Source organism: Nansenia antarctica (assembly GCF_963989245.1).
Source record: "Nansenia antarctica genome assembly, chromosome: 1".
Lineage (NCBI taxonomy): Eukaryota > Metazoa > Chordata > Actinopteri > Argentiniformes > Microstomatidae > Nansenia > Nansenia antarctica.
This window is the reverse complement of record NC_137674.1, coordinates 6,831,403-6,858,629: the sequence shown is the minus strand read 5'-3', so window position 1 is coordinate 6,858,629 and position 27,227 is coordinate 6,831,403. Positions and strand designations below refer to the sequence as shown.

The 27,227-nt window shown below is 45.9% G+C and overlaps 3 protein-coding genes across 4 annotated transcripts in view; 2 read left to right on the top strand and 1 right to left on the bottom strand.

Annotated features, from left to right (window-relative positions):
* micu1 (mitochondrial calcium uptake 1) overlaps positions 1-9,915 on the top strand; it is a 40,362-nt gene extending 30,447 nt beyond the window's left edge. The window contains exons 7-12 of the mRNA XM_080550578.1: positions 2,963-3,045; positions 3,640-3,840; positions 5,521-5,658; positions 7,252-7,360; positions 8,906-8,995; positions 9,100-9,915. Coding sequence (XP_080406704.1) covers positions 2,963-3,045; positions 3,640-3,840; positions 5,521-5,658; positions 7,252-7,360; positions 8,906-8,995; positions 9,100-9,263 — 785 coding nt within the window. The 3' untranslated portion in view covers positions 9,264-9,915. The remainder of the gene's footprint in view (positions 1-2,962; positions 3,046-3,639; positions 3,841-5,520; positions 5,659-7,251; positions 7,361-8,905; positions 8,996-9,099) is intronic.
* A 4,260-nt stretch (positions 9,916-14,175) lies between these two features.
* nolc1 (nucleolar and coiled-body phosphoprotein 1) lies at positions 14,176-23,208 on the bottom strand (the record flags this gene model as incomplete). Its single annotated transcript, XM_080550383.1, has 14 exons — positions 14,176-15,053; positions 15,503-15,586; positions 15,849-15,976; positions 16,219-17,196; positions 17,537-17,947; positions 20,165-20,344; positions 20,415-20,537; positions 20,640-20,769; positions 20,929-21,053; positions 21,275-21,395; positions 21,942-22,045; positions 22,191-22,333; positions 22,509-22,564; positions 23,095-23,208. 14 exons carry the CDS (start codon positions 23,206-23,208, stop codon positions 14,895-14,897), a joined length of 2,856 nt encoding a protein of 951 aa, XP_080406509.1. The 3' UTR covers positions 14,176-14,894.
* A 326-nt stretch (positions 23,209-23,534) lies between these two features.
* mrps6 (mitochondrial ribosomal protein S6) lies at positions 23,535-25,841 on the top strand. Of its 2 annotated transcripts, XM_080550625.1 has the most exons (3): positions 23,535-23,666; positions 25,058-25,489; positions 25,745-25,841. In XM_080550625.1, exon 2 carries the CDS (start codon positions 25,118-25,120, stop codon positions 25,463-25,465), a length of 348 nt encoding a protein of 115 aa, XP_080406751.1. In that variant the 5' UTR covers positions 23,535-23,666; positions 25,058-25,117; the 3' UTR covers positions 25,466-25,489; positions 25,745-25,841. The 2 variants fall into 2 exon arrangements, with proteins under 2 accessions (XP_080406751.1, XP_080406750.1); XM_080550624.1 differs by having other exon boundaries at positions 25,058-25,831.
* Positions 25,842-27,227: the final 1,386 nt, after the last annotated feature.

Sequence of the window (27,227 nt, the reverse complement as noted above, 5' to 3'; positions counted from 1 at the left end):
CCACACTGGCCCCAGCACATTCAGACAGACAGACAGACAGACTGATCCACACTGGCCCCAGCACATTCAGACAGACAGACAGACAGAACCACACTGGCCCCAGCACATTCAGACAGACAGACAGACTGATCCACACTGGCCCCAGCACATTCAGACAGACAGACAGACAGACTGATCCACACTGGCCCCAGCACATTCAGACAGACAGACAGACAGACTGATCCACACTGGCCCCAGCACATTCAGACAGACAGACAGACAGACAGACAGACTGATCCACACTGGCCCCAGCACATTCAGACAGACAGACAGACAGACTGATCCACACTGGCCCCAGCACATTCAGACAGACAGACAGACTGAACCACACTGGCCCCAGCACATTCAGACAGACAGACAGACTGATCCACACTGGCCCCAGCACATTCAGACAGACAGACAGACTGATCCACACTGGCCCTAGCACATTCAGACAGACAGACAGACAGACTGATCCACACTGGCCCCAGCACATTCAGACAGACAGACAGACTGATCCACACTGGCCCCAGCACATTCAGACAGACAGACAGACTGAACCACACTGGCCCCAGCACAGACAGACAGACAGACAGACAGACTGATCCACACTGGCCCCAGCACATTCAGACAGACAGACTGATCCACACTGGCCCCAGCACATTCAGACAGACAGACAGACTGAACCACACTGGCCCCAGCACAGACAGACAGACAGACAGACTGATCCACACTGGCCCCAGCACATTCAGACAGACAGACTGATCCACACTGGCCCCAGCACATTCAGACAGACAGACAGACTGATCCACACTGGCCCCAGCCCATTCAGACAGACAGACAGACTGATCCACACTGGCCCCAGCACATTCAGACAGACAGACAGACAGACTGAACCACACTGGCCCCAGCACATTCAGACAGACAGACAGACTGATCCACACTGGCCCCAGCACATTCAGACAGACAGACAGACTGATCCACACTGGCCCCAGCACATTCAGACAGACAGACTGACTGATCCACACTGGCCCCAGCACATTCAGACAGACAGACAGACAGACTGATCCACACTGGCCCCAGCACATTCAGACAGACAGACAGACTGATCCACACTGGCCCCAGCACATTCAGACAGACAGACAGACAGAACCACACTGGCCCCAGCACATTCAGACAGACAGACAGACTGATCCACACTGGCCCCAGCACATTCAGACAGACAGACAGACAGAACCACACTGGCCCCAGCACATTCAGACAGACAGACAGACAGACTGATCCACACTGGCCCCAGCACATTCAGACAGACAGACAGACAGAACCACACTGGCCCCAGCACATTCAGACAGACAGACAGACTGATCCACACTGGCCCCAGCACATTCAGACAGACAGACAGACAGACTGGTCCACACTGGCCCCAGCACATTCAGACAGACAGACAGACTGATCCACACTGGCCCCAGCACATTCAGACAGACAGACAGACAGACAGACTGATCCACACTGGCCCCAGCACATTCAGACAGACAGACAGACAGATCCACACTGGCCCCAGCACATTCAGACAGACAGACAGACTGAACCACACTGGCCCCAGCACATTCAGACAGACAGACAGACTGATCCACACTGGCCCCAGCACATTCAGACAGACAGACAGACTGATCCACACTGGCCCCAGCACATTCAGACAGACAGACAGACAGACTGATCCACACTGGCCCCAGCACATTCAGACAGACAGACAGACTGATCCACACTGGCCCCAGCACATTCAGACAGACAGACAGACTGATCCACACTGGCCCCAGCACATTCAGACAGACAGACAGACAGACTGATCCACACTGGCCCCAGCACATTCAGACAGACAGACAGACTGATCCACACTGGCCCCAGCACAGACAGACAGACAGACAGACAGAACCACACTGGCCCCAGCACATTCAGACAGACAGACAGACTGAACCACACTGGCCCCAGCACATTCAGACAGACAGACAGACTGATCCACACTGGCCCCAGCACATTCAGACAGACAGACAGACAGATCCACACTGGCCCCAGCACATTCAGACAGACAGACAGACAGACTGATCCACACTGGCCCCAGCACATTCAGACAGACAGACAGACTGATCCACACTGGCCCCAGCACATTCAGACAGACAGACAGACAGACAGACTGATCCACACTGGCCCTATGAAGACTTGAACACATCTGGAACTCAGTTTTATATGATATTTTATCTGCCCTACTTCCTGTACTGACATACCGTCCTCCTACCCCCACTACATCAAAATATACACCTGACGAATATTAATTTACCATTAGACCCACTATATTATATTATAGGAGTACACTATAATACACTATATTATATTATAGGAGTAATCCCGGAAGGGGATATGGATAAGAGAAAGGTTTATTTGCTACATATTCTTCTCTTGGTGGCAAGAAAGGTGATAATTATATCTTGGCTTAAACCACTGCCACCCGCCCTACATCAGTGGCGAGACAGGGTACTGATAGTGTACTCAATGGAAAAAACAGCAGCAAGATTAGGTGGGCTCCTGTAATTGCTTATTTTGGGTTAAAATAGTGAAAAGCCGCTGTGCTGACTTAAAAGTGGACTTGGACAAAACTAATTCTTGTTTATTTTAATGTATTTTTGTTTTATCTATTCATTAGATTGTTTCCTCAAAAAACTAAAAGTTGTATCCCCTCATGCGGAAGTCTCTTCGTTTTTTCTATTTTATAAAGTCATTCAAAAGCCGGCGGCCTCATGCCCATTCTCTGTCTTTTTGTTTCCTCTGTGTGTGTGTGTGTATGTGTATGTGTGTCTGTGTCTGTGTCTGTGTGTGTGTGTGTGTGTCTGTGTCTGTGTCTGTGTGTGTCTGTGTGTGTCTGTGTGTGTCCGTCTGTCTGTCTGTCCAGCTCCCCAGCGGAACTTTGAGATTGCTTTCAAGATGTTTGATCTGAATGGAGACGGAGAGGTGGACCTGGAGGAGTTTGAGCAGGTCAGCACACGGTCAACAGAACCAATATACCAGAACCCCACACCTAGATTACATTACAGTCAGTTACCCATTATACACACACACACACACACACACACACAGAATAAGGCTATGCCCTGCACTGGTGAACAAAATGTAATCTTAAAGGACAAAGGTAAGTGGTGTCATATTGGGGCCCATATCGTTATCCACACACTGTACGATCTGATACGATTTTGAAATATATGATATGACAGCTGCTCTTTTATCCCTTAGGGATAAAGACCTCATTTTCTGAAAGACCAGATTTTAGGCAATTTGGAAATGGCAAGCAGTGAAATAATCTAGCCTTAAATGCCACCGGGTCTCTTGGAATAGTTTGATTCTGTTTTTTTTTGCCTGTTCCACATGTCATTCTGTATGAAGTTAAATTGATAATTCAGCTTCATCTCCTCAGAGGGTCACAAAGTTCTGTTCAGTCTTGGCATCGAGAGACCCGCTCTGTCATCATCATTCATCCTGCAGTTTGGCATCAGAAACGTTCCTTTACATTTCTGCAATAGAATCACTACTAATGGATTTGACATTGTTATGACCCCCCCACCGCCCCCTCAGGTCCAGAGTATAATCCGTTCTCAGACCAGTATGGGCATGCGCCACCGCGACCGCTCCACCACGGGGAACACCCTGAAGACGGGCGGCTGCAGCTCGGCCCTCACCACCTACTTCTTCGGCGCAGACCTGAAGGGGAAGCTCACCATCGGCAGCTTCCTGGAGTTCCAGAGGAAACTGCAGCACGACGTGCTCAAACTAGAGGTGAGGGAGGGAGGGAGGGAGGGAGGGAGGGAGGGAGGAAGGAAGGGAGGGAGGGAGGGAGGGAGGGACGGACGGAGATGAGATTAGATCATGACATGGAGAGGAGGGAGAGGAGTGGAGATGTAAGAGATTGAAGGCAGAGAGAGGATGGACTTGTCTGGATCAGAGTCAGTGAAAGTCACTCTCCCAGGGCTCTGACAGTGGGGCGTCTGAGCTGAGCTCTGCCCCTTCATCCACATCTTGGGTCTCTATAGTGTCTCTATATCTAAAAGTATATCTCTATACTTCTCTGCCCCCACAGATAAGGCAGGGCAAGGCAAGTTTATTTGTATAGCACATTTCATACAACAGGGGCAATTCAAAGTGCTTTACATACATTATTTTAAAATACAGCAAGAGGAGCATAGTAAGATTTTTTTTTTTACAATGAATAAAACCAAATATAAGAAGTAAATAGATATAACATTGAATAAGACAATAGTTAATGGAAAAAAGACATTGATAGAAGTGTTTGTGTTTAATCATAACTACTGCAAAAACATGAAGGTTTTTAGCTTAGATTTAAATATGTTAAGGGTTTGGGGCTGTTTGCTGTTTGCTGTTAGCAAACTGATAGGCTGCAAAGCAACATTATTATCACTCTAAACAATTATTATCTATCCAAACAATATTATCTTCTAAACAGCACGAGGATCGCTCAGTTCATAGCCTGATGTTCATAATGATGTGATAATAATTGTTGTTGTGTTTCTGGAGCTCTAGCAAAGTAACACAGTCAGTATCCGCCACCTCCTAATGATCTTTCGTCATCCGGGTGTTGCAATGAGTGAAATGAGAACATGAAGAGTTACTGCACCACTGTGACAGCAGCACTGTGTTTTAACAGGCCTGATTACCCTCCTTCTGGCCATCAATTTATTTTCCCTCTCTCTCTCTCTCTCTGATGTGCTGAGACAGCAGCTCTCCCTGGGTTAATTTCCCATTTTCTAGGCAGGAGAAACCCTCTATCTTTCCCGCCCTCTCTCTCGCTCTCCCTCCCTCTCCCTCTCTCTCCTTCTCTCTCCCTCTCCCTCTCTCTCCCTCTCTCTCCCTCTCCCTCTCTCTCTCCCTCTCTCTCCCCCTTTAACTGGTAAATACTGTACACTTTCTCGCAGAGTCTAGCGGCGACTGTGAAATTGAAACCGTGTCACAGCACATTAAATGGGAAGCTTCTAAATGTAGAAGTGATGATGGGGAGAGGGACATGCAGGGGAATGCCCCTGCATGGTGATGAGGTGGTCTGCTGCATTCTGGTGTAGGCTGCTTGTTTGTGTTCGGGCTTGTTTGTGCTTAGTCATGAAGCGAGTGTCAGGAAAAAAAGAGAGTGAGATTAGCATTTTGAGAGCTGTGTGTGCATATTCCTGACAGAGCCAGCGAGAATCCAAAGGCCCGGTGGTCAACTAGTCTTAAATGTAACCCGGACCGAGGCCTTATTGACCTGACACAGGCATGCCGTCACCACTAGTAGAACCTGATCCAAACGTACAGGCAGAAGTACCGGCACAACACACCAGCTCCAACCATGATTCATCCTGAAGTCTGACACCAGTGTTTACTGTCTCCTGCCTTTCCCCTGCCTTTCTTAACTCCTCTCTCTATCTCTTCATCTCTGTCTCTCTCTCTCTCTCTCTCCCCCTCCAGTTTGAGAGGAACGACCCTGTGGACGGGAGGATCTCAGAGAGGCAGTTTGGGGGGATGCTGCTGGCGTACAGCGGGGTCCAGTCCCGTAAACTGAAACAGATGCAGAAGGGCTTGAAGAAGATGTTCAAGGATGCCCAGGTGTGTGTGTGTGTGTGTGTGTGTGTGTGTGTGTGTGACAGAATGAAAGGTAATCCATCACTGTCAGAGGATGGCACATTCAGAGTCCACCTCCATCTCTCTCTCTCTCTCTCTCTCTCTCTCTCTCTCTCTCTCTCTCTCTCTCTCTCTCTCTCTCTCTCTGCTGCTTGGTAAGTCCTGAGAGAGCTTATCTCCCTCACTTTGTCCCTCTCTTCTCAGCCTCTCACCTGTTTCTCTCTCTCTCTCTCTCCCTCCCTCCCTCCCCCTCTCTCTCCCCCTCTCTCTCTCTCCCCCTCTCGAAGTCGAAGTGTCCTTGGGCAAGACACTAAACCCCAAATTGCTCCCAGTGAGCAGGCCGGCGCCTTGCATGGTAGCTTGCCACATTGGTGTGTGAATGTGTGTGTGTGAATGGGTGAATGAGAGGCCATTATAAAGCACTTTGGATAAAGGCGCTATATAAGTCATTCCATTTACCGTTTACCATGTACAATGGCATTTAGACTAGCAGCATTGCATGCTGGGACAGAGGCAGTAGAGTCCTAAAAGAAAAGGAAAACAATCGAGCAGAGATGACTTTTCTTGCGATGACTCATGGATAATGATGATGATTCACAGACAAACGGATTTGTTCTAAGTCGCTTTGGATAAAAGACGTCTGCTAAATGCCAAAGATGAAGATGTAAATGTACAGTTAAGAGAGAGAGAGAGAAGTGGAAGTAATCATGACCGCAGAGTTTTTCCTCCATCTCCCAGTGGTTAGCGCAGTAAGCACTAGTCGTTTCCACTGATTTTAACGAGCCTAATCAGTCAATTAGCTGTACACATAATATGCATATCCCCGCAGTACAATCGGCAGCTTTTTTGGGAGATTGCGAAACATTTAGTGGTGGTGTATCATTTGCATAAGCGTTGCGGAGACGTCAGCCTGAGTTATGATAAGGTGAAACACGCAGCGATTAGCCGAAAAAGAAAAGAAAAGCGAACAGATTCTCCATTCCTCCAGGGGCTGAGTCTGGCCTGTGTCTTACAGCGAGAGTCTCCTATGGGATTGGCCTGCTCTAATGCCCAACCCCCCCTCCCTCCCTCCCTCCCTCCCTCCCTCCCTCTGGAATCGTCTATCTGCAAGGTAAATGAAGTGGGAGTATTACTCAGCGTACAAGGCCAGCTGCTCCCTCTCTCTCTGCTGTGCGTACCGGCTCATCAACATCCAGAGCGACAGAGACAGACAGTTACCTTGTCAGCTGGATCTTAATGTTCATCCATGTGTGTGAGGGAGTCCCACCTACCTTTACCCCCTGTTGTCTTTGTCGCACGCACTATGTCACACTGTGGCGCTGCTCCCTTCACTGTTGATGTGTAATCACTGCTCGTCTGTCACGACGGCGAAAATACATACTGTGAAAATTAGACATCTGTCTAATTTTCACAGTATGCATTTTCACCGTCATGTATTCGAGTGCTCTGAAGTATGAATGAATGTATGAATTCTACGCGCCATATTTGTCTGTTACCCTCCCCCCTCCCTCTCCCCCCCCCCATCCCCCCTCTCCTCTTCTACCCCTTACCAATGTGTTTTTTCTTGCCTCCGTGCAGGGCATCACCTTCGAAGACGTGGAGAATTTCTTCACGTTTCTGAAGAACGTGAACGACGTGGACACGGCTCTGAGTTTCTACCACATGGCTGGAGCCTCCATAGATAAAGGTATTCCAATGACCTTTCATCCCCTTGCACTCTGATTCTAATTCCACCCCATCCCTCCCCACTGTCCCTTTCCCCCTTATCTCTGCTTTTCCCATTACTCCGTCTCAGGCATTCCCTGTGTTGTGCAGACAGCCTGTTTAACACTCAGCCAGCCAGATCCCATGCATCTGCTCCTGGCTCGGTTCTCTCCTCTGTTCCATCCACGCATTTATGTTCCTCCCTCTGCTCATCTAGCCTAGAGCTGGTGTGTGCCTGAGCACCCTGATGTTACACACACACACACACACACACACTGCCCCCACTGGCCAAAGCAGGCTACTGTTCCATGGTGACAAAGCCGATCACAGCATTGTAGAAGAACACCGACAATGTGCACCCTCACCACGTCTCTTAAAATTCATTCTGAACCCTTTTTTAGTAACAATCAGAGAGGCCAACACCCGCTTAGCTCGGTTTCTAGTCGCCTTAATCAGATTCATTAAGGACACAATGTCCTTAAAGAACACCCCCCCCCCCCCCCCCCCCAATGCCCCGCGATTTCTCCAGCGCGTGTGTGTGAGTGTGAATCCCTCATTAGCCCAACAACCCGCAAAAGCGAGTAACAGAATAACAAGTAGCAAGAATCTGAATCGAGAGTCTCGATAGCATACGTTTCTTTTTTTTATGTTTTCCTTTTTTTTTTTACGAGGCAATCTCCTCTCATTGATTGTGGTGGGCTTTCAATGGGATTACAGACGTGTTCTGTCAGCGGGACTATTAGTTCTGTTCCACTGATCTCACAGCTGCTGCCGAGAGCCCCTCGCGTCGGCCTCGTTCTTATCAGGCCATCATTTCGGCAGCACGTTTTTGCGTTCGCCGTAATAAGCCAGTCAGAGCGCATCAGCGGAGTGGGTGAAAAGGAGCAAGTCTGGCCTGTGGGCTGACGATTTCCTGCCTTATATCTGTCTGGACTGGAACTGTACCGCAGGACCGTCCCTGCCTTCATCCACTCTGTTCCTCACAGTAGGGGGGAGGCCAGAAGGCCCAAAAAAACCGAGCACAATTGTTCTCCTTCTCCATGTCTCATACTCTCTGTTTCTGCCTGTCTCCTTCGTCTGCCGTCCTCCTTTGAAGATTAATGGTCTTCATGTCATCTCTTTTTTTTTTCCCCTCTTTTTGACCCTGTGGCTATGTCTGGTAGGCGGCATCTCACCTCTGTCACTCTATCTCTCTCACACACTCTCTCTCTCTCTCTCTCTCTCTCTCTCTCTATCTTTCACACACTCTCTCTCTCTTTCACACTCTCTCTCTCTCTCTCTCTCTCTCACACTCTCTCTCTCTCTCTCCCCCCCCCTCCTGTGCTCCCTTTCTCAGTCACATCTCAGATGGAGCCTTCTCTCCTCCCCGCTGTCTGCTATTGATCCAGCAGGACTCTCACACCATGTCCTCCAAACGGGCCGCTTATGAACCGGCTCGTGTTCATGGGCGTGCGTCTGTGTCTGCACCTTTGTTTGTCTTCTGCTGTAATGGTCTTTCTTTACCCGCCCCCCCCTGTCCTCTCTCTAGCCACTATGAAGCAGGTGGCTCGCACGGTGGCAAAGGTAGAGCTCTCCGACCACGTGTGTGACGTGGTGTTCGCCCTGTTCGACTGTGACGGTGGGTAGGACTTAACTTTGTCTTCTGTTCTGTTCATCTTCTGTTGACTGACGGGTCACTCAATTGATCTCATCCTCTCCATTGTCTCTCTCTCTCTCTCTCAGGGAATGGAGAGCTGAGTAATAAGGAGTTCATAGCGATTATGAAACAGAGGCTGATGCGCGGGCTGGAGAAACCCAAGGACATGGGCTTCACCCGCCTGGTGCGGGCCATGTGCAAGTGTGCTCAGGACACCGCCTGGGACTTTGCCACGCCCAAGCAGCAGTAAGGACAGGAGAGGTGTGTGTGTGTGTGTGTGTGCGTGCGTGTGTGTGTGTGTGTGGGTGGGACTACACAAAGACCGCCAAAGGAGTACTCCTTAGAAACGCCTCCGTACATGCATTGGACTCATTAAGACAGCAACTCAGATAAGGATAATCAATCATGCACACATGGACTGAAGCGGCACAGTGTGTCCTGGGGGGCTTTTACATCGGCGTCCGTGCAAGGCATTGTGGGTATTGGGACTTTAGAATGTTGTATATATGAGATAATGTCTTGTAGTGCAATGCCAACACTCCCGTGAGTCACCATCCTGACCAACCTGGACACCCAAGTTAAAAACAGCACTTTTATATATAACCGTAGTTTATGAGTTACCATTAGACCGCAAAACGCTAGACAGGGAATTTAATCAATTGTAATTGTCCGTCATATCGAAGATTGACTCAGTAATGGGTTGAATGAATGGGAGTGATAGATTTGGTCACCAGCTCTCCTCTCAGTAAGATGTTCCACAGCTGTACAATGTACCGATTCTGCTTCAACTTGTTCATATTCTGTCCACAAAGAAAGAGTGAAACCCTATGAAAGAGAGTGTTAATTGTTCCTGAATTGCTTTATAAGAATGATGTTAAACGAATGGCTATCTATTAAAATGTTTTGGTCTTTTCATAATTAAACTGACTGAGTGCCCTTTTTGACATGCTGCTTTTCTTCTTTTTGAGGGGGAGGCGGAGTGGTGGGGGATGGGGGGAGAGAGAGAGGGAGAGAGAGAGAGGGAGAGAGAGAGAGAGAGAGAGAGAGAGGGAGAGAGAGAGAGAAAGGGAGAGGGAGAGAGAGAGGGAGAGGGAGAGAGAGAGAGAGGGAGAGGGAGACAGAGAGAGAGAAAGGGAGTGGGAGAGAGAGAGAGGGAGAGAGAGAGAGGGAGACAGAGAGACAGAGAGAGAGAGAGGGAGAGAGGGAGAGGGAGAGAGAGGAGCAGTAGTCAGCAGTTCTCTCTAATTGAAATTGACAGGATGGTTCCTCCATCCTCAGTGCTGCAGTACCCTGAAACACACACACACACACACACACACACACACACACAGTGTGGTATATATGACTGATAGACTAGTGGTATATAGGACAGATAGACTAGTGGTATATAGGACAGATAGACTAGTGGTATATATGACTGATAGACTAGTGGTATATATGACAGATAGACTAGTGGTATATATGACTGATAGACTAGTGGTATATATGACTGATAGACTAGTGGTATATAGGACAGATAGACTAGTGGTATATATGACTGATAGACTAGTGGTATATATGACAGATAGACTAGTGGTATAATATAGGACAGATAGACTAGTGGTATATAGGACTGATAGACTAGTGGTATATATGACAGATAGACTAGTGGTATATATGACTGATAGACTAGTGGTATATAGGACAGATAGACTAGTGGTATATATGACTGATAGACTACTGGTATATATGACAGATAGACTAGTGGTATAATATATGACAGATAGACTAGTGGTATATAGGACTGATAGACTAGTGGTATATATGACAGATAGACTAGTGGTATATATGACAGATAGACTAGTGGTATATATGACAGATAGACTAGTGGTATATATGACTGATAGACTAGTGGTATATATGACTGATAGACTAGTGGTATATAGGACTGATAGACTAGTGGTATATATGACAGATAGACTGTAGTGGTATATATGACTGATAGACTGTAGTGGTATATAGGACTGATAGACTGTAGTGGTATATATGACAGATAGACTGTAGTGGTATATAGGACTGATAGACTGTAGTGGTATATATGACAGATAGACTGTAGTGGTATATATGACAGATAGACTGGTGGTCTATATGACTGATAGACTGTAGTGGTATATATGACCAATAGACTAGTGGTATATATGACTGATAGACTAGTGGTATATATGACAGATAGACTGTAGTGGTATATATGACAGATAGACTGTAGTGGTATATATGACAGATAGACTAGTGGTCTATATGACTGATAGACTGTAGTGGTATATATGACCAATAGACTAGTGGTATATATGACTGATAGACTGTAGTGGTATATAGGACTGATAGACTAGTGGTATATATGACAGATAGACTGTAGTGGTATATATGACCAATAGACTGTAGTGGTATATAGGACAGATAGACTGTAGTGGTCTATATGACAGATAGACTGTAGTGGTACTATGGGGGTGATTACTGCGGTTGACAATAGGTTGAAGTAGCTGTCATCATCATCACGTGTTTCACATCCATTGTCTTTGCAGGCCGGGAACTGCTACATCAAACTGGGTCAGGAAGAATGGAATGTCCTAGTCTGCTTACCACCGAACCCAACAATGGTCGTCCAACCCGCTCAACAGCTTCCCTACGCTGCAGAATCCTGCTCAAGGCTTTTGTTTTCCTAAGCAACACAGCCCTGCCCAACCAACCACAGACCTGGTAGACCGTTACACAAAAAGCCCTCCTCCTGAGTGTAGTCTTTGAAGCAACGCTTCAGTGTGAGTGTGTCTAGGTTTTTGGGAGCAAGGTCATATTGGAGAATGACACCACACTCATTTATTGGACATAAAAAACATAAAACAACCCACTCAGTAAATGAGATCTCACCATGCTTTCCTTCAGGGTTACATTAGAGCCAGTGCAGTGCACACATCCCACACACAGCACACAAGGCCAAGATATAATAATGTGCCTCCCGTCAAGTAATGTTGAACTGTACATCAATCTACTGCAGCCCTCCACCTCCCACTGATCTGCGTGGTCCTGAAGTCCCTTTTTATTTGCACGGGAACACAAAGCTAAAGTGACAGCTGCTTAGAAAGCACTGCTCTGGAAAAACACTCATGCTCTGGTCAACATCCATTACCTGGACCTAAAGAGTGACCCCCCAAGTCTCTCCAAACGGCATCATGTTAAACCAAGCAAAGTGACAGCTCAGATAGGCTGGACTGAGGGCGGGTACAGACCTAACAGGTGGTGGTACAGAGGTAATAGGAGGCATCAGATTGCCATCAAGGGGTTTAACAGGGGTGTTACAGTTCTAATGAACAAGGGTACATTGTTTTATTGGCCAATTGGAGACAATCCATCTTCGTTTGCAGATACCCGATTCTATACACTTTCTCAAATGAGCGTAGTTGTTGAGTAAACAGTCTGGTACCAATCATAAAGGCTCAGACAAGATATAGCAGTCAGTCAGAAGGGATTATTGGTTAGCTAGTCAGACTGCACTCTTCACTAGTGAAGACCCTGAGAGAATCTTCTTCCGCTCTAATTGGAGGAAACCCAGAGGGGTCAGCAGAGGCATTATGGGAAAGAGACTGGCTGCATCCTAATGATCAAATTAAGACAAGAGAATTCACACACAGTAGGATTTTCTGTCAAGTGTTTAATGACTGTAATATGACTCAATAAGAAGAAAATAACTACCGAAGTGACAGGGGTATGAGTTGAAATAGTCAATTAAAATGGATAAAAGCAATAAAATAAAATAAAAAAACAATAAAACAAATTCAGGGTGGTCAATATGACACTATAGAGGGAGACAGGGTCAAAACCTCTGATCATTGATAAACAGATATGAACAACATGGGGCAGGCTCAGTTCATCAGGGGTGAACACGTTACTGTCAAGATACAGTCCTGTGAATAAGATATGATGCCCCGTGAAAACACATTTTTAAACATATGAACATTGATCTTCATTTTAAGAGGTAATATAACTAAACAAATACAACTGAATTTCTTTTTTTAAATGTAATACATAGAAATGCAATTTTCTTGTGAGGAAAGAAATTGTACACCCCACATTTTTATACTTAAAATGCCTTAACTTAAAATCAAGTGCACCACATGAGGTGTTGTTAGAGAGCATTTTGGGGGAACCTGTGTTATTGAAACCTAAATATATATATTTAGTTTGCTCTTGATTGTTGAAGTCAGTGGTATCACCATGGTGAGGTCAAAAGAGCTCTCTGAGGCCTTCAGAAAGAAGGTTGTAGATGCGTACGAGTCTGGGAAGGGATTTAAATCGACCAGAGAAAACCCAACACTAGGGTCCGGTTTCACAGACAAGGCTTAAGCCTAGTCCTGGACTAAATCACACTTTCAATGTAAAATCTCCATTGAAGATGCTTTTTAGTCCAGGATTAGGCTTAAGCCTTGTCTGTGAAACTGGCCCTAGGACTTCTGGAACACTTTGGAAACGCGCAAACAAAAGACAGAATGTTGAGGACAAGAACCTCATACCAACTGTGAAGCATGGGGGTGGAAATGTCCTGGTTTGGGGCAGCTTTGCTGCAGCAGGGCCTGGACAGCTCACCATCATAGAATCCACTATGAATTATTTATTGTATCAGTGTGCTTGAGGAAAATGTGAGACCATCGGTCAAAAAATTGAAGCTGAAGCAAATGTGGACCATGCAACATGACAATGACCCAGAACATTCCAGTAAATCGACCATGGAATGGCTCAAAAGAAAGAAATGGAGAGTTCTGGAATGGCCAAGTCAAAGCCCAGATCTTAATCCTATTGAGATGATGTGGGGTGATTTGAAACAAGCTGTGCATGCAAGACACCCCTCAAACATCACACAGCTGAAAGGATTCTGCATGGAGGAATGGGAAAAACGTTCTTCCAGTCGATGTCAGACAGTTATAGGAAACTTCTAATCGAGGTTATTTCTGCCAAAGGGGGCAATACTAGCTATTAGGGCATAAGGTGTCCTAACTTCATCCTCAGTAGGAACTGGCATTTGTTAAATAAATGATAACAAAGTTAAATTTTCATTGTTTCTTACAATCTTTCATTGTTACATCACCTTTATTTTGTCACTTGATTGATTATTCTAACACCAGGTACGAGACTTCAAGATTGAATAAAACATGGGAATCTTAACTGATGAATGGAAATATGACTGTAGAGAGAAAGCCTGAAGTCATATTATAGTAAACTAATAAAATGTCATTAACCCCAGATACTAAATATAATCACATGATAAATAAAAACCTATTACAGCAAATTCCTGCCTCGAGCAAACTAAAAGAAAATGTTTGTCTCTCACACAATGCAAACATTGATATAAAACAACATGGCATTTATTTCATAACACGGGATTATGACACTTAACAGAGGGGTAAATGCAGATCACAATGTCAAAACAAGCAACAGAAGAGCCAAGACAAAGAAAAATAAATCCAAAACAGTTCAGACTTTACATGATTGTAGCCTACAGCCACCTGGTGGCTACATTGTGTAACTGCATCTTAAAGACATTACCCTTTTTGTGAACATGCTAAATAAGGCACAGAGGAGATCTCCGCCCCTACAGCCTTATCTGCTTAAATGATATCATTACAGCTTGACTATCTCAAATAAAAATTTAAAGGGCTGGTCATTATTAAGAACTAAAGTCAGCCAAGTACTTGTGTGGCTGTCAGTACAGGCGTGTGTTCCTCAGTCATAATGCTGCTGCTGGAATGGGGGCATTGTCAATGGTGGGATTAGGAGTAGAAAAACAGCTCTGACAGTCCTGATCAAGCAGGTTTGGATATAGGGGGAAAGCAGAGTTATGGAAAAATGAACCTCAGTCACTGTCAAACTTTATGGAGTTGATAGTGGTGGAGATGGCTCCTCCACGATAACTACCACGCTTCTTCTTCGTCTTTTCGTGGCGGAAAGACTTTCCCTTTGTGTGCCGGAGCACGTCGTTGGCCTTCTGTCCCCAGTCTCCACTGGATCCCCGCTAGGAGAGAGAGACCACCAGACACCAGGTCACAACATGCTGCAGACCGTAATGACAAGCACACCCCTAGCTGCACACACACACTACAGTTACTGTGTAACTACCAGCACTCGAAATAAAAACGGTCAAAATCATCCCCCTTCTTAAACTGCCATCCCCCCTTTCCATCCCTTATGTCATTTTATCAATGAACGTGGTATTAAAAAAAATATTTTGCACTAATTGTCCTCTGCATTTGACCCTAACTATGTAAGAGCAGTGTTGCCATGGTAGCCCCCGACTCCAAGTATCTGACACCTAACATCCATAATGTTTTAGGACGAGGAGTATAATAATTATCTTTATGCTTAAATAATAATCAAAAGGGTACACAGTTGGTCTCCCACCCGCTGCGCTGTCATCAGCACAAATTGTCCCCATGATCAAATCCACCAAGTTCTTATGCTCACCTTAGCGTCAAAGGAGTTGTCTGCCAGGCGGTTGTCCACCTCAAAGTCCTCCTCTCTTACTCTACGGAAAGGTACATTGGTTGTCTTACGAGAGAACAGATGGAGAAAGATCATGCGTTGAGTGAGTATGTGACAAGAGATTAGTCCCAGAAACCCCACACACCCAACTCAATTCCCCATCAACCCAATACATGTACGTGAAACCGAATCGCCAAGTCAGACATGGCTTTCAGTGGTACAGAATTTGCAGAATAGTCAATTTATGTGCCTATTTGAGTGACGGAATTAATGAATATAATGTGCAATAATACATAACCATGCCATAAAGAACTTCCACTGGCCTTACCTTCTGCTTGACTTTGGGGAAGGTTTGTGGTGTGGTTGTTACTTTCTTGGTTTTAGGAGTTGTCACTTCTGCTTCCTCTTCCTCACTGTCAGAGGAGTCTTCGTCAGCTTTTCTCTTCCCATTTGTGCCTATGCAAGAGAACACGGATATGGAAATCTATATTATGTGCACTCTAAACATGAGATGCATGAAATTATGATGAAAAGGCCAATAAAACCGGGGGGGGGGGGGATAACAAGCATGACCTTCAAGTAATAGCTGTTGGTGACAAACCAACAAATATTCCTGCTGTAAAGCATGGCCCAATTCCATGTCTCTCTAGACTACAATGTCTCATTCTCATGGGCCTGACGTAGCATTCAACACTAACCGTTAGTGGTGGGAGTGGTGGCGGCTGCTGTGGGTGTTTTAGCCTTCTCCTCCTCCTCGTCTGACGATGAGTCGTCTGATGAGCTGGCTTCCTTTGCTTTGGGGGTCGAGGCCGGGGTAGTGGGGGTCTTCACAGTGTTTTTACTGGCGGTTGCCTCCTCCTCAGAGCTGCTGTCACTGGAGGACGACTCGGCAGGCTTGGCCGGTGCCTTCGCTGCAGGGGTGGCAGGTTTGGACGTAGCCGCGGTCCCGTTGGGGAGAGCAGGCTTGGCCGGCGTCGTCTTGGCCTCGGCCTCGGAGTCGGAGCTGTCTGAGGAGTCGGAGCTGCTGTCGGCCGCCTTCTGCGCCGGCGTCGCTTCCTTCGCCGCCACCGCCGGCTTGGGAGCCGCGGCAACCTTCTTCACCTCCTCCTCATCGGAGCTGTCTGACTCACTGCTACTGGAGGCCGCAGAGGCCTTGGTGGTGGAGGGAGCGGGTGCGGCCACGGGTTTGGTGGGCTTGGCTGCAGGGGCCTCGTCCTCAGAGTCGCTCTCAGAGCTGCTCTCCGCTGCTGGTTTACTGACCGGAGTGGCGGGTTTGGAGGCCGAGGCGGCTGGTTTAGTCTTGGCTGGTTCCTCGTCTTCGGAGGAAGAGTCGGACTCGGAGCTGCTGGCCGCAGCCTTGGCTGGGGGTTTGGAGGTCGGGGTGGCTGTAGGTGTAGCGGCGGGCTTGGCTGTGGCGGGTTCCTCTTCGTCAGACGAGTCTGAGTCAGAGCTGCTCTCGGCGGGCTTTGCTGCAGGTTTGGAGGTCGGGGTGGCTGTAGGTGTAGCGGCGGGCTTGGCTGTGGCGGGTTCCTCTTCGTCAGACGAGTCTGAGTCAGAGCTGCTCTCGGCGGGCTTTGCTGCAGGTTTGGGGGTTGAGGCGGCTGCAGGAGGAGCTGCAGGCGTTTTGGTGGCAGCGGGTTTAGCTGGGGTCTCGTCTTCAGAACTGGAGTCAGAGTCTGCACACAAACACACAGGGAAGCATTTCAGCATTTGAAATGTACGGTAAGTAATTAGCAGAGGTTGAGTGATCTGATCAAAATGTCTAACCCACACTACAAATCAATCAATCGGATCATTGAAAATGTTCAGAGCGACCATTAATAAAGACTCGACACAAATTGATTCGCATCAACTAAGTAGGGGTGAGAACAGAAATATTGAATGTTCGATCTGCCAGTCCTCATGTTGGTGTCGATAGAACACCGCTATGTTTATGAGCATGATTTGTAACATACTTATGTTAAGGAAATATTCCTCTTCAGTTATCTTAACCCAAATTACTCTTTAGTCTCTTACCTGAGCTTGAGGAGTCTTTCTTGGCTGGTGGGGTCTTTGCCGGGGCAGCCTTTGCAGGGGTGTCTTTAGCAGGAGTCACAGTCACCGTGGCTGCAGGCTTCTTCACAGTTATAGTCACCGCCTCTTCATCCTCTGAGCTGGAGTCGGAGGAAGAATCGTCCTTTGCAGGTGTGGCCTTAGCTGGGGCAGCTTTGACCGGGGTGGCCTTAGCGGGGGTCACAGTCAGCTTGGCTGCAGGCTTCTTCACAGTTATAGTCACCGCCTCTTCATCCTCTGAGCTGGAGTCGGAGGAAGAATCGTCCTTTGCAGGTGTGGCCTTAGCTGGGGCAGCTTTGACCGGGGTGGCCTTAGCGGGGGTCACAGTCACCTTGGCTGCAGGTTTCTTTTCTTCTTCTTCCTCTGAGCTTGAGTCTAAGGAGAACAAGAGAAACCCGTGTCAACGACAATATGTGGAGACAAACAAAGCTAGCTCGGAAAGAAAGCTACATAAAGAAGGCAGTCTAAATGTATCTATTTAAGCTAGATTGTTGAGTGTCGAAAATATTTGTATTGAATGTCAGGTCAGAGAAAGACAAAATGATGTACATTTCAATAAGCATGTATGACAATTAAAATGTTGGCGTTTCATCAATTGGTTTCCAATTGAATAAGAAACATTTAAATAAAGTAATATTAGCCCCCCAAAGAAGGGGGGGTGGTGGCGGGGCTAAAAAGGAAAAAAAAAGGTTACGGCTAAGCAGCAGGAAAACACCCAGGCTCTGGAGGAGGGGCAGAGCCAGAGACAGGTAGCAGAGGAACAGCAACCTGAAGAGAGTCTTTGCTAAATGAGGGGAAGCAGTGAACACATTGGAATCCCTAACCTATCCCTTTTTTCCTTCTATCAGAGACTGCCAATGGCCCCGGGCCTGAGCTAGATTACTCTTCCTGCTGCAACTGGTGAACTGATGATTCACTTGCTTAGTCCAACGTATTGATTAGGGGTGGGCATCAATGATCGACGATCGATAATTGATCGATAAGGATCTTGGTCGATCACAAAATATTTTGCTCGATAATCGTGAATAAATTGGATTTTTAAACATTTTTTATTTATATAATAATAATAACAATGGAAATTAGTTTGTCCACGTTATGTGTGAGAAATGAACTTTGCATTTGCCTTCGCATTGAATTTCGCAACGCTGCTCCGCAACGCTGCTCCGGTCAGCGCCATGGCACAGCTCCTCGGGGAGCAATACGCAGCAGGCGCTGCTGCTGACATCCCCATCGAAACAGAAGTTTGCACCTTTCTGAGGGAGCCTTCTGCGGGCCTGAACTGCGACCCAACTGACTGGTGGAAATTAAACGAAAGAAGGTTTCCTCGGTTGGCCAAATTAGCGCGGACCTACCTCTGCATCCCTGCAACCTCGGTGCCCTCGGAGCGAGTGTTTTCTGCGGCTGGCCTAACTGTCACCAGATTGCGTTCGTCTCTCACCCCTGAACATGTTAACATGATCATCTTTCTGAACAAGAACCAGTAGGCCTGCCGCCTACAGTCTCTCGCTGGAGTTTAAATGTAAGTTAAGCTGGACGCTCTTAAGGACACTAACGTTTTCAGTCATCCTCCTATTTGTGAGTAACTGTTTTTTTACTGCTCCTATGGTGAGTTACTTATTTTCTATATTTTTATTTATAATGTAAAATGTGTTTTTAAGTTAAACAATTTAGGCTACTCACTGCCTTGTTTAAGAGGATTGTTATCTGACTGTAGTGTCTAGTTTGAATGTGAATGAATGAATGTGTGCAATAGCAACACAAATAACGTTTTTTCCCCAAGGAAAACATGCTTGTTATTTCTGCCCTAGTTTTTTTTATTTATTTTTTTATGAAAAAAAGCTTAATTCTTGCGATTATCGAAAAAGAAATTTTGATCGTTTGCCCAGCCCTAGTATTGATTGTAACTCGCTTTGGAATAAGGCGTCTGCTAAATGCCAAAAATGTAAAATATGATGTTATAATTCAGGTCTTTCTTTCTTCTTCTATCACGACGACTGCCAATGGCCCCTGGCCTGAGCTAGATTACTCTTTCTGTTACGACTGGTGAATTGATGATTTACTTAAATGTATCGATTGTAAGTCGCTTTGGAATAAGGCGTCTGGTAAATGCCAAAAATGTAAATGTAAGGTTATTAATAATTCTATAGCAGGGATGTAAAACCAGAATAATATTAATAACCACCATATCATTGTGTTTTGAGTGTATATCAGCCAGGTCTAGAATTCATTTCAAGTCACCAGAATTGACCATTTATCGACTGTAAAATCATCATCATGCCCTGTACCCTCCTAGTAGCCATGACTTAGCCCCCGAACTAAACCCTTTCGAGTCCAAAGACATAATATCTTGGACACTTGATAAATGTACGTCAGACATGGAATATTCACCATTACATTACCCTGCCTCCCCTTGTAAAACTAATCCTGTCTGAATAGAGCTTTCGCCTGCAAACCACTTCAATTTCACACCAAACATGTGTTATGCAATTTCAATCAGAGCAAGCCAGGCAGTAGCCGTTAGTCCTTTAGACGCCTGTGTAACAGGGCAAGGTTTGGCAACGTAGCTGGAGCTTTAAGTTATTTCTTTTTTACCTGAGCTCTCAGAGCTGGACTCTGCCTTCTTGGCTGCAGGTGTAGGGGTCACAGGCTTTGCTGGGGTGGTCTTACTCTTCACTGCCTTCTTGGCTGCCGGTTTAGGGGTCACAGGCTTTGCTGGGGTGGTCTTCACAGGGGCGGGTTTAGCTACGAAGCAGAAAACATGGTCAGACAACCCTTTGGACATGAGAACAACAACATGTTAAGAACACGTGGAGAACATGGCATCTTGGTGCCAAGCTCTTACCTGCCACTTTCTTTGTGTCCTCGTCATCGCTGCTGTCATCGCTGCTGGCAGAGGAGTCCCAGACGGGGCCTGCTGCGGCCTTCTGGGCTGCAGCAGCAGGTGGTGGAACTGCACTGTAGGGTCCTACACAGAGAGATGCCGTCAGCCTCTGGATAGCCACTCTCCTGATTGTGACTAGTCAGTATTCAGGCATGTTCAAGTACCAATATAAACACACACACACACCTGGTTTGGTTTTTTTGCTTGGAGGAGCCTCCTCTTCGTCTGAAGACGAGTCCTCACTGCTGGACTCAGCTGCGGCGGGGGCTTTAGCAGCGGCGGGGGTCTTCACCTGGACAGAGGGCTTCACTGGTGTCTGAGGAGAAACACTGGGTCAGTCTTGAAGACAAACTTTCTACAGGTATGATTTGCTCCTTGTGCACCTGATTCATCTCGCTTTCTAAGCTACACTGGGTCCGACGTAGAACATGTGTAATACATATCAGGACTGTTGGTGATCAGGGATCTAAAGTACCTTAGACGGCTCCTCGTCTTCAGAGTCACTGGAGCTGTCCTCGCTGCCGCTCTCCGGCTTCTTCTGAGCGGGGGCTTTAGGAGGGACCGCAGCTTTGGGTGTCGTCTTGACCGCAGCTTTTCCTTCTACAGATCACAGATATGTCAGACACAAAGTAAGACAATGCAATATCTAAGTAGCAATCAACAACTAATTTTTTTAGAGAGAGAGAGGGGGGGGGGGGAATTCAAGCACTTTCAATGACCCGTGTCTATTTTCAAATACTTTTAAGACCTTGATTTCTTTTTCTCAAATTCACAAACTTTCAAGGACCCGTGGGAACGCTGGTTTGTATTCATAAACTCACTGGCTGCAGGTGCTTTAGCTGGCTCATCCTCAGAGTCAGACTCCTCACTGCTGGAGCTGTCGTCCTTCTTCCTGCCTGCAGCAGCTGCTGGGACCTCCGTCGGGGTTTTGACTGCAGGTTTCTGTGAACAGACATGAAAGCACATTCAATACACTAGAACAGACACAACCATACAAACAAACAAACTTAGCCTAATTATCCAACTCCAAGACGCGAAGATGGACGGCCTTGTCGAATCAACCCGATCTGCTCAACAGTGATGGTTTTGTACACTAGCCGTGTCTGGTCATGTATGGCGTTGTTCTGCATTTTAGGTCGTTTGAGAACAAACATTTTTGCAATGTGGGGGGGAGGGGTTCTCTACAGTAGATGATATGATCACTCATCACGACACTTTTTATGTTGTTGTCATGACTACATGAGGGCACTTGACGTGACCCCCCCCCCCCCCCCCCCCCCCCCGGTTGCAAAATGTTTGTTCTCAAACGATCAAGACATTTGAAGGAAGATCAACGCCATACATGGCTACTGTACAGTGGCATGGTAAATATTGGGATTATTCACGTATCTGGAGGAAAAACTGATCAAAGTTCAACCATGATGGGTGAGTGGAGAAGGCCAAACCAAACTCCACTCTGCCCTCATTAACACTCCCACTGTGTCATACCTTTACTGGAGCCTTCGCCGGAGCCTCATCCTCAGAGTCACTTGAATCATCACTGCTGCTCGACGCTGCTTTGACAGCCGGGGCAGGTGGTGGAGTCTTGGTTGCTGAGAAAACGAGAGTTAATAGTGCTTGAGAAACAACAACAAAAAGGTCTTCTGACCACCAATGCCACAGTGCATCTTTAGTGAGAAAAATCTTTTAAGTTATAATCCTGCAAAGTATCTAAAAATCATATAGAACAGAGTGTACCTATGGGGGCAGCTTTGACTGGTGGAGCAGCTTCTTCATCATCACTGCTTGAGTCCTCACTGCTTGAGCTCTTTGCATCGGTCTTTGCTTTCTTAGCAGAAGGGCCATTCGCCACCGCCTTGCGTTTCTTGGCTTCAGGAGACCTGAAGGAATTTAAGACAAAGGCAGTGAGTGAGTTGGATTCAAAACCAGCCACCAGGACATCTCTTTGAGGTGACTAACTAAATAACACAGGTAAAGTAACCTGTAGTATATGTGCACAGCCAGGTTGATTTTTTCCACCAACCGATGATCATGAAACAAATTAAGTGTACTTACTTCACCCAAAAATTGAAAATGTCGACTAGACTCTCGTCACTTTGTTCCTGGGGTTTCTGTTGAGAAATAAGAACAGTTCAACCAGCTGACTTGAAGCAAAGTAGCAACCCAACTTAGGTACACTATTAAAAACGACTCGCATTCGATGGGAATCTAAAAGACAATTTTACAACTGTTAATGATTTGCAAGCATGCACCATTAGATTTTACAGGGTATATATAGGAATCTTGAGGTTAATTTCAACGCCTTTCTAAGCCTTTTTAAAGACCGTGTCAATATTTTTCCAGATACTTATTATGGGTCTTGATTTTCCCCAAATTGATTTATCAACTTTTAATACTTTTCAAGACACCGCGGATACCCTGATTTGCATGTTAGTTACATTACATTTACATTACCCTGCCAACATGTTAATGATTTGCAAGCATGCACCATTTAGATTTTAGGAACGGGTTGGTTTACTAACACGTGTCGCCAACAGAACACCAGCGTGCACGTCATAGCAGCTCAGGACCCCACCGATATAAACATCCCAACAAGTGAGGGGATCTGTACCCAGATCTCACAAGTCAGTATCACACTCACCACATTAGCCTGCTTCTTAAATTGCAGAGCGGCCTTGCTGAACTTGTTGTCCACCAGAAAAGAGTAAACACTTTTGCAGAGATCCCCCAGGTCCGACTTCTGCTGCTCCGCCATCTTCACAAACGCAACACGTGTTTAAGTCTGAATCACATGCGCAGAAGAAAGGAGGCGCATTATAACTACGTCATTATAACTACGTCAATAGAGGGTTATAATAATATAACATCCCATATGACGTTTGAGACAGAATCACAGATCTGGGCACAATTCGCCAAACTCCCGAGTGCTGTTTTTGGATATGTGTTTTGTATATTTGGACATATTTGTGTACTGTGCCAAGTCTATAAAAAATGCCTAATACCGTAGCTACACCCCTCCATTTAGTTGGTATAGTCGGACTCATACGTCACACGTGACCATAATAACCCCGCCCCTTCTCCCCACGCTCTACGCGTCTCCATGTTGAGAGTTGATGTTGTGTTTCTACCTCTGAATGAAGGTTATTTGAAGGAATCTACTTATTTCAAATGACATTGTTTTCTTCCTTTCTTCTTTTCTCCTATTGACGTGCAGTAAGTGTCCCTTGATTTTTATTTGAAACATTGATATTGACGTGGAGTGGAACTCTGTACAAGCCTTCTGAGGCCCGTTCCACTAAGCGAGATTATCTTCTAAGCCTCGATAAAGTTCTAAGCCTCGATAATGTTAGCTTGCGTTCGGTTCCATCAATGTGGCTCAAATAATTCGCTGCTTGGTTGAGCTCCTTCTGAGTCAGATATAATTAGCCTGGTCGCGAGCAACACTGGCTAAAGTAATACATGCGTCAAAAAAGGCTCACAGGCGGAAACTACATCCCAAACGACAGTTCCTCTCTAGGAAATATTAGTTCCCACTTCACACGAGATAGATAGATAGATTGGTTGACTGTGTGATAGATAGATAATTTGATATTTTGAAAGTGTGATAGATAGATCGATAGATCAATAAAGAAAAGAGTGTAAAAAATAAAGTAATTGTTTCAACTTGCATTGCTGTCATCACAGCGGTCTGGCTGGCGCAGTGGTTAAGGCAGCCAGCTAGAGTTCCAAAGGTTGCATGTTCGAGACTTGACTAAGTGTTTTTTTTTTTTTATACACTAATTTTGTAAATTAGCCTGCACCATAATTTTATAGCCTACATACTTTTTTAGATGAGATTTTAGATTAGATTCAGACAACGAAATGCAGTAAAAAGTGTCCGAAGAGGGATTCGAACCACCGTCTAAAAATGACGAAGAAATACCACGGCAGCGGTCGGTACCACTAAGCCATTGTGACGATATGACGGTTTGTAGCCTGCTGCTGATATCACCACAGTAGTAATATTCGTTTATTAAAATATGAACATATAACAATAACTGGGGCTAGTATGACCTACGCATTTAATCGGTCAGCAATTTCTTGCCAAACCATTTCCCTCGCCTTGTTAATTGCGGCAGTATTGCACTATTTTACATCTTATTTTTCCGTCTTCATAAAGATCAATAATTCAGAATGCTGCGCAAATGTAGAACCCCTGCAGAGTGGAGTATCTTCATTTCGACAGATCGACTCTTCGGGGCTCTTTATGTCTGCGTGCACGCGCCCATATCGAAGATTTGTAAGCCGGTCTTCTGTGAACACTCATGACACAAGCCTGATCCTCGTTCGAGGAATCACCTGAGGCTTGAATTCCAATCCCGAGTTGCCTGATCGCCTGATTTATTTCAATCGCAGATATCCTAAGCCACCTTTAGTGGAACGGCCCCCTGGGCTTCGTTCCCTCCTTGCACAATTTCTTGTGTGCTAAATAAATAAACAAACAAAAACAAACAAATGACACCTGATGGCATGAGTCAGCAGTGTCACTGGTAGTGCTCACATCAGTAGTTTTACCCAGTGAGCCCTGATGTACAAGCTAATTATTGTGTTCCTTGTCTTAACAGGGCTTTTCACATCTTGAAGACCAACGTTCCTGAGCTCTGTATTTTAGTCCGATTATTATTATGCCTCGGTACGAACTTGCCCTCATCATGAAGGCCATGCAGAGGCCGGAGACGGCGGCGGCTCTAAGGCGCACCGTGGAGACCTTGATGGACCGGGGGGCGGTGGTGAGGGGTCTGGAGAACCTGGGTGAGCGACTGCTGCCATACAAGATCTCCAAGCACAATCAGCGCCACTCTCGGGGGGGCTACTTTCTGATCGATTTCCACGCCGCTCCCGGTATCGTCGGTGGGTTGTTGGATCACTTGGAGCGCGACGTGGACATGGTGAGGCCCACGCTGCTGAAGAAGGACACGGAGGAGGTCTCCGGTGCGCATTGCTGCGGGCCAGTTTCTTCTAATAACGCCTAAGGACGCCGGCGTCCAATGTTGAATGTAAGGTCATGGACACCTGATGGCATGAGTCAGCAGTGTCACTGAATGAATGAATGAATGAATGAATGAATGGTCTTTATTGTCATTAATACAGTACAGGTACCATACAACGACATTTAGGAGGGGGGGCTCCCCTGGTGCTAGGTAAAAAATACTACTGGTAATAATAATACTGGTAGTGCTCACATCAGTAGTTTTACCCAGTGAGCCCTGATGTACGGTACAAGCTAATTGTTGTGTTCCTTGTCTTAACAGGGCTTTTCACATCTTGAAGACCAATGTTCCTGAGCTCTGTATTTTTTGTGTATGTATGTTGAAATTGATGGTTTAATAAACTCGAATTTAATAATAACAGTTTCGTTTATTGAGGACTGTATTGACTGAATTGAAATTCAACTTGACACAAATTCAACCAGAGTGCTACCATGTATTATGTGTCTGTCTGTGGACATACTGACATTGTTAGAATGCACATACAGTACTGTATGTTACTGCCACTGATCTATAGTGCCCTGTCTGTGGTACGTACAGGGACAGGGACAGTGAAACTTTCTCTCTTCTTTTGGCCTCTACACTCTACAATCAAACAATTACTGATTTTAAATGACACTTTTGTAGTGTAGACCCGAAAGAAGAAGAAAATGCTGTCCCATCTCACTGTCCCATTAATTACTTAGGGCACTGTTACTGTATATACTAGGACAATGGTGCAGTTTTCCTGCTGGTGAGATGCAATGCGGATGTCGGCAAAAAGGTCAAATGAACACACACATACTCTAATTAATAGAATGTTTTTGTTGTTGTTTTTTAAAAATCATTTTTACAAATATTTCTGCACTTGGTTGGGGGCTCGTCTCACTCCTCTTTGGGGAGGCCAGTGGAGCAGGTCAGGATCCTCCCAAGGTGTCGGAAGAACCCTCGCACTCCCCCCTTCTTCTTCTTGTTCTTCTTAATTACAATTGTATCTCTCTGATCTAACAAAAAAGAAAAAAAGAATACAAGTACTGTATTTTTTCATGTGAGGTCTGTGTCCAACATTTAAAATAACTCCTGACACAGAGATTAACCATGTCAAAAGTGTGTCTATTGAACAAAACACATTTTTTTCATCATGATATATTAGACCACCTACTAAGTTAATTGTCAAGTTGTCAAGTACTCACCACCACTGCTCTCTGTTGCATTCAGCTGCTTTAATGTAGCATTCACCTGCCTCAATTCAGCCTCAACTCACCATCGTCATGAGCCCAGCAAGCTGTAAACAGAGACAATGAATAGTATAAGAGTAGGAAAAACTATTGTATTTCATCTTCACAATGTAATTTGATGTGATATTTATTGCCTGCCAGAACCCATCCGCTACATTCAGTGGCAACTCCACTGCATTCAGACACCTCTCTGCAGCATCCAGCTTCCTCTCCAATGCTGCCCACTGTTGTCATTAACCCAGCAGGCTGGGAACAAAGACAATAGAACAGCATCAGAGTAGGAAAAACTCCATCTATTAATTAAGTCATTCATTACCTTAGGGAGCTGTAGAGCCATAGCTGGGAGGACACATTCCGTGTGTGGTTCCTCTGTGAGTTGAATCTTTGGGTCCAACTGCTGACTTTCGCTCTTGAGCTGGTCTCTAGCCAGCTGTATAGACCTACTCACCTCTATCTGAGCAGTTTCCCTGTAGAGCTGGTCTCCGTGCCTCTTGTCCCTCTTGGGCCCGGCCGTGATGGAGGCTGGCGAC

Bases quoted from the DNA above. Each gene is read 5' to 3' on its own strand.
- mrps6 (XM_080550625.1), top strand. From the start codon at position 25,118: ATGCCTCGGTACGAACTTGCCCTCATCATGAAGGCCATGCAGAGGCCG.